The 13,549-nt window shown below is 41.1% G+C and overlaps 1 protein-coding gene across 1 annotated transcript; it reads left to right on the forward strand.

The window, feature by feature from the left end:
* Positions 1-1,680: 1,680 nt before the first annotated feature.
* On the forward strand, positions 1,681-12,793 carry LOC110374736 (protein hairy). The gene is made up of 4 exons (XM_021332582.3): positions 1,681-1,974; positions 10,789-10,884; positions 11,065-11,359; positions 11,520-12,793. Exons 1-4 carry the CDS (start codon positions 1,864-1,866, stop codon positions 11,798-11,800), a joined length of 783 nt encoding a protein of 260 aa, XP_021188257.3. The 5' UTR covers positions 1,681-1,863; the 3' UTR covers positions 11,801-12,793.
* Positions 12,794-13,549: the final 756 nt, after the last annotated feature.

The following is a 13,549-nucleotide window of genomic DNA, read 5'->3' on the forward strand; positions in this document are numbered from 1 at the left end:
TTCTAAGAAATCTTATAGTATAATGAAAATTGAACGTTTCCTTTTTTAAAACATCTATATTCTTTTTTCTTTAACGCAATTTAAAAAGGAGGTTTAAACATGGCATTTTTATGTGGTAAATAATGACGCAATTGCTTGCACTTGCTGCAGCAGTCATTATGAAAGTCCACGATTTACGATGAAACGTCTCCCGCGCCCAACTATGCAACTATGTAGTCCCACTAAATAGGTGTTGAAATGAAATCTCGGGAATGTCGACTCAACTAAAAAGGTGAACTTAAAATATCTAATCCACCTTTCTAGAAAGATACAGGGAAACGTTTCAAATATTTTAATTAGTGTACCTAATATGCTCTGCTTCAGATCACCACCGGTTTTGAAATGTTCCCAAATAGAGCAACGTGAGCATGCAACTAGCTCTTTCAGGTAGGTCAAAACTGGAAGTTCTGTTGAATGTGGATTTACTCGCCTATATTACCACACTGACTGCATATCGGATTCAACAGTCACCTTTTAAAAAGACACTTGAGTCCATCTATAAATTCATGAATCCAGTGGTCCCTAAATAAATGCAGTAAGGTGTACCACTTCCATATGATAGTGCAAATTCTGAGTAACCACAGGCCTTCTCTACAAACACAATGCCGGATTTGGAGGTAAAGTCTGAAAGCGGCTCCCTGGACAGATGTTAAGAGGCATCATACACAGATTAAGCTATGCTAAATATCAAACTCTGTAGTTAGTTATAACACGTCTTAACATTGAATCTTCAAATATATGCAAAAGAAAATGCTTCAATATTTTACCACGTGAAAATCCGTATCTTCGTCTAAGAATAGTCCATCTACTTAATCATGTACCAGTACAGCACTGGTTTAAGACTGAATACGTCTACACTTGCTAATTAGCAAGCATGGTGTGCACAAGGCGCTTTCCCGTCCTTACATCACTATGTAGTTGACATTTCTTAAGGCCTAATTAGCTGCGTTCAGTAACACAATAGATCATTTGAATAAAGATCTCAAGCATGTAGGACAATGCTAGCGGGTGGGCTGGCCCGAACCTTTGCATATGCAAAACAGAGGCTGCATCAGCGACGGGCGGCCTCTTTGATGTCGGTCGGTAGACGCGAACAAATTTATGCTCAGTGTCAATACATTAGAGGAGAGCGGCGTCGCGACTGATGTCAGACTCGGCCGTGTTTGAATAATAAGTGCGCAGCTCCATTGTACTATAGCGTGACCTGCGCCGTCTACTGATAATACTGATGCGTAATTTGGCTACGTTTACCGAACGTTACGGTTCATTCCGTTTTGGTATACAAATGTCATTGACTGTATCTTTTATCAAAGGTGGTTCACATTCAATGCCCTTGCTAATTGCGTCATGTAATTAGAGCTGATCGCAATATTGTTTAGTTTTTTAGTTCTATACCTAACTGCTGAAAGATAAGTATCATGTAACTAAACTTAGCATCATATAAAGAAAATAGTTCAGACAATTTATTAACCTAACATAAACAATCAAAAAGAAAGATGACGTCATTAGCATAACGCACTAATCTCACACACAAAAAAAAAAACAAAACGTGACGTATGATAATGGAGCTCGGTGTAATAACGCGGAGGCACGCGAGACGCCTCGCGCCGCGGCCCCGCGCCTCGTGCAGGGCGCGCGTGCCTGCCTCGCGTCCCGGCGAGCCGCACGACGGCACGACGAACACCGCTCAGTCGCGCGTCAACCGCGGCACCGAGCGCACGTACCCACGCTCCACGCTCCTCGCTCCAACGATGCTGTGATTGCACTTACGTACGACGGACTTGAATTTGGATGTTTTTTTAAGTGAAGTGTTAAGTAGTAACTATGGTGACGGGTATTGCCGGCAATCCCCAGCAGGCTTCTAACCCTGTGGTGGTGAATATGAGCCCTTCAGCGACGCAGGTTGACCAGAAGAAGAGTGGTGATAATAGAAGGGTGAGTTTCAGCTCTCTTTTTATTTGTTTACAATATGTGATTATGTTAGAAGTCGATATGGTACACATAGCTATTTGGGATTAAGATTTTTTTTAGAGTTATCTTTTATTTAGAGGATTTTATGTTATTAAAGAAAGACATCAACGCGTAATATTTTTAATTTTTTATATATAAAATTTCATTTTTTATACTTCGTTACTATAATGACACTTACTCATAAAATAACACAGGATATAATTATTCAACTATTCCAGCGAAAATTCAGTCCAAAAGTGTAGTCATAGCTGTAGCCTGAAATCTAGAAGCGCGGCGTAGACTCTACGTCGCGGATTTGTAGCGCCTGAAATATTTAATTACTGTCTCATTAATTATTGTACCCACTATCATTTTAGGTGTTACATATGTTTTGTCTACTTACTAACAATTCTGATTTATTATGTTGGGGTGTCCATTTTTATAACTTCCTTACCAGGTAGTAACTGAAAAATATATATTTTGTTCAGTTACACTCAAGTAGATACATCTTAAGTAAAATAGCGGAAAAATATACTTTCCTTAACTATAGAAACACATGTTATAATCGTGTATTTATTGTTTAACTTAGACTGGAATATATTCCTACTTAGCTCCGCTGGTTGGTGCATCACGTCAGTTAATATTTTAGCGAGGCGTCGCCAACTGACTGTTGTCACGGTTTCACCAAGATGTGCAAATCACGAACTGGGCTATACCGTTTTATATACACTATGTAATACTTGTACCTATATGCCTAGGTATCTTGGCCTACGATTTTCAGTTACCTAGATAAGCTACTTCAGGAATTTTACAGACAAATCTGTAGACTGATTGAAAAGTTGTTCATAGTTTAAGCGGATAATTTGGTAGCATAGTTTTTTAAAGTTAAGGTATTTTTCAACGAACACATATAACTAGGAGAAATACATATGCCTGTTGATAATGGTACAGCTGCAGTTGCACCGCGGAATCCTAGCGACGATGTGTTGACTGTAAACTGTCTGAAGGTCATGTCTGAAATAGTTGGCTTACACCACAGCTTACACATATCGGCGAATTTGTCTCGTTTGTCACCCAGCCGGTTGCAGGAAAACCCGTGACGTGTGCCGCGACAACTAAGCGTAGGAGACGGTTCCTTGTATGAAAACAACCACATTAGAATTTGAAATGCTAGTGCGTTTTAAATCACATTAATGTTCAACAGTTTTCCAATTTTATATTCGATGTTTAACACCAGCAATTGTTGTTTTTCCAATCGTGCTGCAAAAACCACAAGGTCGTTTTGTGCGAAATGTAGGAAGCTTTTTTTTACTTTGGTTCTTGTGGGTTTAATTAACATTTAAACGGCGCAAACATTTTCCCACGCAGCGTCGCTTCGGCTTCGAGCGGTTAATCCTACGCGAGCGTTAACAGCAAATAATGCAACACGGCGCGGCGCCACCCACATCGCATCCCTCTTATCTTGCCAGCCACTCGAGCCGACTTACTAGCAGCCCAGGGTTATCACCTAAGTATTGATTCCGAGTTTGTGATCCTTCGCACTCGATACTTAATTATAACCCTATTGAAATTAAGAGTCCTATGCTACATCACACTGGACTGGAAGCCGACCCCAACATCGTTGGGAAAAAGGCTCGGAGGGTGGATGCTACATCACATGATTTAGATATTAAATCTTCATTTATTTTGTCTTATAATAATGTTTATACTCGCAAAAGTCAGCGCGAGCGTAATACTACCAAGTACCGATGACAGTCTTTTTTAAATAAACAATTCTAAGATCAGCGCTACGTGATTAAATGGTATGATAATATAATCGCATCGAAAAAGTTACCTTGCAAAACTCGCACTAGTAACATCAACATACCATTATCACTTATGCAGCAGCACAGTGGTCAGATATTATGAGCTCATATCACTTCAAAGATATACCATATCGTAATTATATCAAGTACCTAATGTGCGTATTGATAACGCACGTGGGAGCACGCTTCCTTGTTTGTATGCATATCACATGATACATACATGAAAACTTTCCTGAAATACGTGCCAAGTGTGCTGCCATTTAAATGGTAAATGGAAGTGAACTTTCACGCGTTGTCGACCTATAATAATTTCTGTGCTTTTAACATTGGAATACTTCAATCCTTCTCCGTGCGAGAGGAGGCCTGTGCCCAGCAGTGGGACGATAAAAAGGCTGTAACAGTAACATTGGAAAACGTCACTATAACTTGTCAAGTCGGCCCACCCCTCCGATCAGACCGACATACCTACCTACATACTTCTGTTAAGATACACGTTCTAAAATTCGCTGCCAAAATCCATAAATTATATGATTACGGTGTCGCCAGCCCTCGGAGCCGTCCAGACGGTAGGAACGTGAGTCAGTGGAGGCGTGGGCGTCGCGTGGGTGACACGCCGTGGGCTAATTGTCGTGGGAACGTCCCCCCTTCCCCCCCACCGGCCGTCGCCTACACCAGGACGCTAGAATGCGTCATAGGATAGCATAATGAATGAGTAGCCCCAGACCTGTCAGCGATGTGCTTTTACGACTGTCGCTAGATGTAGAGGTGACTATCTGAAAATGTCGCTTGATATTAAGTATGTATAATGCCGAAATTAAATCTCGGTGCTAAGGAATATTGGAAAAAGGATTCTGAAACAATGCATTCGAATTGAATATGTGAATATGAGCAATCAAAGAACCATGCATTCTTCAGACACGCCCTGCACTCGCTCAGGCGACGTCAGTTAATATGATACTATTTGAAAGGCTGTCGGTCCTATCAACTGTCTGATCTATCAGTCTCCATATTAATCACGCTAAACGACACGTAGACAGTAGATGGATGCTGACGCGTAATTACACGCGTCTCGTCTCCTGACTGGAGGAAGCTATTAGGCGGCCGGCAATCCATCATGCGATGATAAACATCATGGCTGCCGTGAGATAAGCCGTCGGCGCGTCGCGTGTGACCGGCCTAACGCCCACGCGTCGACACCACAGACCGATACTGCCTACAGTGACCTACCGCGGCTAGATAAGGCTTCGTGATTGTATCGTGGAAGTCGTAGGCTCGGAGCACGCCTTTTATGGCTTGTTTTAAAGTCTCTTTAGCGGAGAGATATTGTTTTAACAATTAACAGTAGTATCCTTACTAATATTATAAATCGGAAAGTGAGTTTGTTTGTTTGTTTGTTTGTTTGTTCCGCTTTCACGCCGTAACTACTGAACCGATTGCTTTGAAATTTTGCAGACGTAAAGTTAGAAGTCCGGATTAAATAATAGGGTACTTTTTATCCCGAAAAAAATAGATGTTCCCGAGGGAAAACAAAAATATTGTTGATGGATGGATTGTAGATGGCGCTGTGTGTCGTTTAAAACAAGGTAATATATTGCAAACGAATATAAACATGTTTTAGAAGCTAAATGATACGATAATGAATCCCCGAAAATTAGGAATTCCCGAGGGATGACAATGACCATTAATAAAGCACAAGGCCAAATTCTAAGGGTTGCTGGAGTACACTTAGAAAAACATTGCTTTTCGCATGGTCAGCTCTATGTAGCGTGTTCCCGGGTTTCCAGTGCCCAAAATCTGCATGTTTTTGCTCCACAAGGGAAAACGTATAATATAGTGTACCATTCAGTTTTGGTTTAACAACTAATCGTATCCAGAGTTACATCGCGCTTCTTAGATTTTTCCGTGGGAATGAGAAGTTTTCTTATAGTTGTGATTTATACCGCAACATAACCGAATTCCACGCGGGCGAAGCCGCGGGCGGAAAGCTAGTTAGAAATATGATTCAACACAAATATGTCGGTATTTTCTTCGACGAAATCTCAAAACGCAAACAGGATTACAACACTTATAAATATTGCTGGCTCAAACTAATTTCATAGCAATACATCGTCATAACACGTCTAGCTGTTCTAAACAAAAAAGCATCGTCTTGTATCACATCTAGACGTCTGGCATACTATTATAGTGGCGGAAGTTCGCCGTCCGCTCCCACGCGTTGGCACGCGACGCCGCGGCCGGCGCGTGGCTGCCAAGCGCATGCCAGCCGCTGCTACTGGCAACCAGTGCCAAGTGCCAACTGACTGGCACGCGCAGAAGGCGAACTCTTTACTCAGTGCTGTAGCTAGCTTGGAGATGGACAGCGAACTACTGAAAGTACTTTCACTAGATACGTTATTTAAGTTAAGTTACAAAAAGAAGATGATGAGATTTAATATTGAATTGGAAAATAGCCTCTCGTCAAAGAACACGTATTATAAGATCCATCAAGTATTAAACCCCAGCGGACCTTTTATTTCAAACATTTAACATTCATCAAAGATCACCGCTCGCTGATATTTCGAAGATTCTGTGAATCCGCCGAATGACTGACGTCTTTTAATTAAACGCTGTATAAATAAACCTCTTAGATAACACCGTTCAATATTAATCGTTTCACATCAAAGATACGTTAATTAATCTTCCGAGCCATCATTACGACTAATGATAGAGGCGGCGTAATTGATGCTGTAAGTTGGTGTAATAACTTGTTCAATTCCTACTTCCTCATACTTACAACTTGACGTTCACTATTTTAAAAGGCTCTTCAAATTGAGATATAATAATCTCCTACATGTATGTATGTAAGTACACTAGTACCTATTTTACTTATTGTAGGTGTTTTAACTTATTCACTTGCATTATCTATGAACGTTTCATTACAATTCTCAGTGCGCAATACATCAAACTATCATGAATCACCTACATGTCCGTTCGCGAACAAAGCGGTAGGAGCAACACCGACGCATGCGCCGATTAAACGACTTATCTTTCAGAAGGTCGGCGCCTGCCTGCGTCGCTGCGTCGCTTCGCTATTAATCGCGTGCATTAGCACCGACCTGTCAAACGTGCAGATTTAGGCGATACGAATGTATTGACCACTGGGCGACTGCCAGACAGAACAAAATAACCGTCTGACACAGAGGCACTCAACCTGCGAAGTGCGAACGTTGCTGTGGTTACTCATGAATAGGGATACGAGGTAAAATAGACGCCGCGTCTGGCCCCTATCTATGTAGGAGCACTGAATGATACCCCTATAAGTTATCATACTAATGGAATGTTCAAAAGTAACTATGTTTTGTCCAGAGGCATATATTAAACAAAAACACTATTTTTCTTTTACAATGTGGACACAATAAACTTTCAAAATTAGTTAACCTTAAGCTACAGCAAAACAACTACAAATGTTGTGTTCCCCTGTATTCAAGAGCGCCATCGCCCATGACACGGCACTCTGTGTAACCACGGTGCATCGCGTGACTCAGCTCCTAGCCAACAGAAATTGACGACTTGATCATGTCTCCCGTCCCATTCGATCCACGTTAATATCTATTAGGAATGTCACTGGGAATTTTGTACAGAGTGTGATGAAGTGGCACTTGATAGACTTATGGGGAATAGAGCGGGAAGCGAATAGCGATCGACTTATTAATAGGAGAGTTAAGAATGGAATAGCATTTCAGCGTATCTCTGAACAAGTTCGTGGTACAATTCATGTTAGAATTTTCACACTTTCGGGTGACTTATGAGCTTGGACAACAATAGAAAAGTAATCGTTAGCGTGATAACCCACAGCCACTACGTCTCTGCAGACAGTTGATAACCCTGACGGCACGTGTGTGCGGCGCCCGAGACTAAATCCATTCCGCATGTCGGGCCAAGCGTTACGTAAACGAACCGTTGTGCGAACCGCACAGAAGTCCCACTGGACGTTGGACAATGCGTGATAATGATGTAATTAGAGGTTAATTGTAATAAGCACGCATAGACTGGCACATAAAGTTTGAGAAACTGAGGATCATAGCGAAATTTCTACAGAAATCGTCAATCCAGGGGCACGATTCTCCTAATTTTACTTAAAAACATTCGATTTACGTTCGACTGCGATCCAATCCCGACTCGATTACGATTGAAACGTAAGTGGCATTCCGCTATTTTTTCTTTGAAATAAACGTTTTTATCCTTTTCTGTCATTCAATAATGAATCATTTTGTCTGCAAATGATTAACTATTGCAATATGATTGTAGAGCAAACTACCGTATAGGCCAAAATCACCAAAATAGCAGACCAATCGCAAACCAATCAAATGTCAATCGAATACGATTGGTCTTTTATTAGTAGCAGAATGCCCGATATGGTTAAAACTGCTATTACGATCATATTGCGATTCGATGTCTATTAGATTTTGACATTGTTAACTTAGGAGAATCGGGCCCCAGGAACCCAACCTACTTCAAAAATGTAACTTAACGAAGAAGACTGAATTCAATTTACAAGAAGGCTAGGCAAGAATTTATCATATTTTTGCAATTTGTTTGTAAGGGTCACAGGTGGTCTTCCACATGATATCTTCGTGGGTTCACGTACTTATCGATTAAAGGCTGCGTGCTGCCCTTATCGCCCACCTGTTATCCGAGACTATCAGCTGACGTTATCACCGACACTCACATGGAACGAGCCGCGGTCGTGAATGCATGACAGATAGCGTGTCGCGACAGATAACATTTTTTGTTTTGGGTCAATGGGACATTGACTCCTCTCGCTCGCTATCAAAATAAACGTCACACGTTAGCTGATATTTAGAAGATGCTTGAAGAACAGCGGCTTCAAACAGGCGGCTATTATTGACATTTTGTAAAGGCAATTGTAATATGTAAGCGTGTAACTAACGTCATGTTTCCTTTGAGCCGCATGACAGGTATTTTGTTAGCAGCTTATACATACAGAAATATACGCGATAATTGAAATGGCGCGTTTGCACTTGCCGCGGGTGTAAAGTGGGTGGCTGTGGACTGTAGACTCGTAGAGGTGTGTGTATGTGTGAGTTGGCTATAGTGGGTGACTGTAGACTGTGGGTGTGTATGTGTGAGTTGGCTATATCGGGGCGCCGCGACGCCGCAGGGCGCCCGGTCCCACGTGCCGCCGCCTCCGCGCGGCTGGGGCGCCGTCGGCGGCACGGCGTCTTTACGATCTGCGGAAAACTAGGCACGCGAGTTTCTCTGTGAATTTTCCCTTTCATGTTTTTTATTTGTTTTTTTTATTATTAATAATATATTTCATTGTCATGATATTTATCATCTTGGCACGTGTGTATTTAATATAAAAATTAATCTCCAACTATTGATTTTTTTTCCAATCGTACACTCCACGCCATAAAACTCGAACACGCAGTTACATAAATCATCATAAACACTGATGATAATAAATAACGCGCATGTCAATCTGTGTGTCATCTCTCAATAAACACTAACTGAAGGCGCGAGTTATGTCGCGCTGGCCCCGGCAATTTGCACTCCAGTGTAATTACGTTAATGTGCTCTACGTGAGCCACGCTTCGAACGCACGCGCAGAAAATATAAACTAGAAAATCTATGGCGGGATTTTCTTTCTACATCTACATGATGTAATGCATTTATCTATTGTTAACTCGTTTAAAGCATTTGTTTCATAACATAAATGAAATACATTCAATGTTACAGAGTTTTTCCATATGGTTTTTTTCATCAGAGGTTTTGTGTTTAGACTTTAGACGTTGGATAAAGGCTCGCCGCTTGTTACGTAGGTGCTATAAATGTGATAAATGGTAGGCGTGGTACTATGTACTTATCTACGAATTTAAAAAATAAATACAGTCGCTCGTGATTTTCAATTTGCGATCTTATTTTTAGAGACGTCGAAAATATTGAATGTACAAATACGTAAGTAGGTATCGTTATCGGGACGCTAATTATTTTCGCCTGCAAGCTCGAGCGTATAAAACATGGGGGTTCTTTATCCTCGACTGCGGAAGCAGTCTCGTGCGGAAGGCGTCGGGCATTTCCCGCCATCGTACGCGCCTCTGCCCTCCACCACGTTCTATATTTCGTGCGAAAATATAAACTGCCTCACCGTCTGACTTTGGCGTATCGGTCACACGTTAGCGAGAGCTAATTTTGAACGCGTAACCGTGACGTCTGTGTACTTCGAACCACTGTGCTAACGAAACGAATTCGTAGAAGTTCAAATGTGATAGACGAGACGGCCACTATTTATCGGACATAGTGCCAATTCCGAGAAATTTTATATAAAAATTATTTGATCTTCTTGCTTTGGATTCGCGCCAGAACAGAGAGACAGGCATCGCTGATCATTGATAAGGTTTGAAAAGCAAGCAGTTATCAGGATGTAACAAAGGGATGGCGTCGCCGTGTTACACATTAGTTGGTATATCGGTCGTTTGATCATCACGTGGTCCCGCCACGCGTGATTCAGCGTCACGGCGCGCGCGCAGCCAATCACGACACGGACGACCTTCACCTTGAGGCAGTCGCACGCGCCGTCACTGCCGTGTAACCAGAGATTAATGGCTCTTTTTGTCACGCGCCTTACTTGGTGTCACCCGGCGATAAAGCGATAACAATGTTGTTTATACACAGCATAAATAATACTACAATACACGAACTTACCACGAACTCGTATGACTGATAATAAATATTTAGCATGGTGTCAAAACTGTCCGCTTGGTAACCAATGCGTCGCGTGACCGTGTAATACAAATGTAAAATTCACGTATTATCCTATGTACCTCTTTGTGCTAGAGTGAGCCTTAACCTTGCGTGTAACATTTAGCTCGTACACGTGTTGCTAATGGATGCAAATGCGGCGTGTTGACGCAAGTCGCAAGGATACCTGCCTATTATCAAGTGTATGTTTTAACTGTGACTGTTTATTAACGAAACGTTTGCGTTGTTACAGAGCAACAAGCCGATTATGGAGAAGAGGCGACGGGCGCGCATCAACAACTGCCTAAACGAACTCAAGGCTCTAATTTTAGATGCTATGAAAAAAGACGTAAGTTCAAATCAAATATTAGGTCTTTGCGCGAGTATTTATAGGCTTTAAACATTTGCATTGACGGCTAGACGTTTAATATCTCTTTAAACGTTTGAATACTTATTTACTCTTGCTCCAAAGACGAGCAAATCATGTAGAACGTCAAGGTTCCTAACAATTATTTCGTCCTTGTTACAGCCGGCGAGACACTCCAAACTAGAAAAGGCTGACATCTTAGAAATGACTGTGAAGCATTTAGAAGGGCTTCGGTCTGAAGGCGCGGGTTCCCCGGACCGGTTCCGTGCGGGGTACCGGCACTGCGTCACCGAAGTGTCAAAGTTCCAGGGCATAGAGCCTGCGCTAAGGAGGAGGCTTGTCAGGCATTTGGAAGGGTGTGTCAATGCGCCGGGAGCCAGGCCTGCCGGGGCACCCACGCCGCCGTCCGACGTTGAAGACGCGCCTCCAACGCAACACTCAACTATTTTTATATCTGGTAAGTATCAAGCGTCCTCAATATTACATCCTTATATCATTAGTCATTACTGAGTCATAGGTGTACACATTTTGGGGATTCAAATTGCGACATAAATAAAGACTAAATAAATAAGTTGATTTGTATTTGTCAGTGTGCTAACTATTTTCTATTATTTCAGCGGGTCCTGGTTCGGGCGTGCGACTGGTACCGACGAGGTTATCGAATGGCGACATCGCGCTCGTTTTACCAGCAGGGGTGAATGCCAGCACTTTGGGTGCCCTCCCCACGCTGGTACCTCTATCCCCGCGTGATGCTGCGTCCTCCACGTCTTCGGAAACCCGATGCTATTCCCCCGCCAGCTCAGGTTGGGGGACTCCTCCACCAAACGAAGACTCAGCCCCTCTTGCCCTCGTCACAAGGAAACAACCCCCAGAAGAAAAGCCTTGGAGACCATGGTGACGCTCCCTCCATTCCTTGCATAACTCTGTGATATATTTTAGCTGTATATATTAGTATGTCAAATACGACAGAATATAGTTCCTAGTGATAGATAGTACAGATTAAATGCTTTCGGCAACGAGAGCGACTTTTACTTGAGTTACTTGATCGGACAGTTTAGAATGTGTGATAGAATTTATAGATATAATTTTGATGAGAGTGTATAATTCCTTTGTTTAACGAGAGGTTTATTTTAGTTGTAACTTATAGAATATTATCGTGTATATTCGCAGATGACATCTGAGGCAGTATTTCATGTATCATTTACGTAGCGTCACGTAGCATTACTACGTTGTATTCATTAAAGTAGATTAGGTCATAACTAGTGCCATTAATTATTTTTCTTCATTGTACAATTAGTTTGCTTAAAGCTTTTGTAAATACGAGTTTATGCAAATGTTGAGCGCTTGACGGTCAATGTTTGAATGTAATTGATATGATAGAATTCTGTGTGCCTTATACAGCAAAATCGTATAGTCTTCCATTACATAGGCGTATGTTAATGTTTAACATGTAATATATACCTACTTGATCGCAATGATAAATAATTGTTGATTGATTTACGCTCAATATTCATTTAGTTACGTTACCGGAATAAACCAGTAGTCATTATGGTCTTCCTTTACCAGTTACCGATCGAGGACAGTTTATTTTTAACATACATTTAGTTTGTAGTTAATTTAATTGTATGAGTGAAGAAATATTAAGCCTTTCGTAGTACTACATACCTAAGTAATGTCAAATGATGTGTATTTATGTTTGCATCTTATTATTGTAATTAATCGAATGTTGTATGAACAATTTTGTAGTTTATTTTAATTGTAAACAATTATAACAATTTGCCGTCTCAATGTAAATTATTAAGAGAATAACGTGATATTATTTAAGAATATGAGTAATAAATGTACCTAAAAGAAATATGCCATTAATCTAGAAATAAAAGTATGAATATAATAATGAGAAGTTTTATTACAAAAATCCCATGTCATGAAACCAAACCCATAAGAGCAGTGACATCTTCAAAATATCACTCATTCAACTACAGAACTGCATCCATTTCAGGCCTGGGAAAAGCTTCCCCAGTTGCGGTGATCGCTACTCAAGTATTCAAAGGTTCCAAAAAAAAAAATATAATTAACTGTAAATAAATAATTCGCAAAAGACAAATGTTTAAGATATTACAAAGCTGGTAGCTATTACAAGCCATGAATATATTCAACATCGTCAATAAATAATTTGATCCGTCCCATAGGTACGTCATGATTACTTACTTGTCTCACTAGTAACTCATTGTGTTGTCACGCTTTCCTACTGTGAAATGATATTATCAGCCTCTTCTAATAACAGGTTGAGAATTACAACAGCTTTCTTAAACCGAGCGTGTCATGAAATATCAATTTGCATAGAAATAGCAGTTTCAGGTAATCTCGCTGACAAATTACATAGTTCTATTCCTCTACTAGTTCACAGAAATCGGTTACCTAGGCTTTTTACGTCTCGCTTCACAACCAATGAGAGTATGGTAGAATAAAATGGCATTTTAAAGCATGGTTATACGACCCAGCGTTGCTTTTGTTTTAACTGTAACTCCTCCCACATAAATGCAAACAAATCAAATACATATCCATTCATATGGAACCACCGCGTGGTCGTCTCTGGTGGTCGCACTAATTCGTCAAACATTCAATTATAACCGTTTGTTTGCGCTGT

The sequence above is a fragment of the Helicoverpa armigera genome, chromosome 8 (assembly GCF_030705265.1).
Source record: "Helicoverpa armigera isolate CAAS_96S chromosome 8, ASM3070526v1, whole genome shotgun sequence".
Taxonomy (NCBI): Eukaryota; Metazoa; Arthropoda; class Insecta; order Lepidoptera; family Noctuidae; genus Helicoverpa; species Helicoverpa armigera.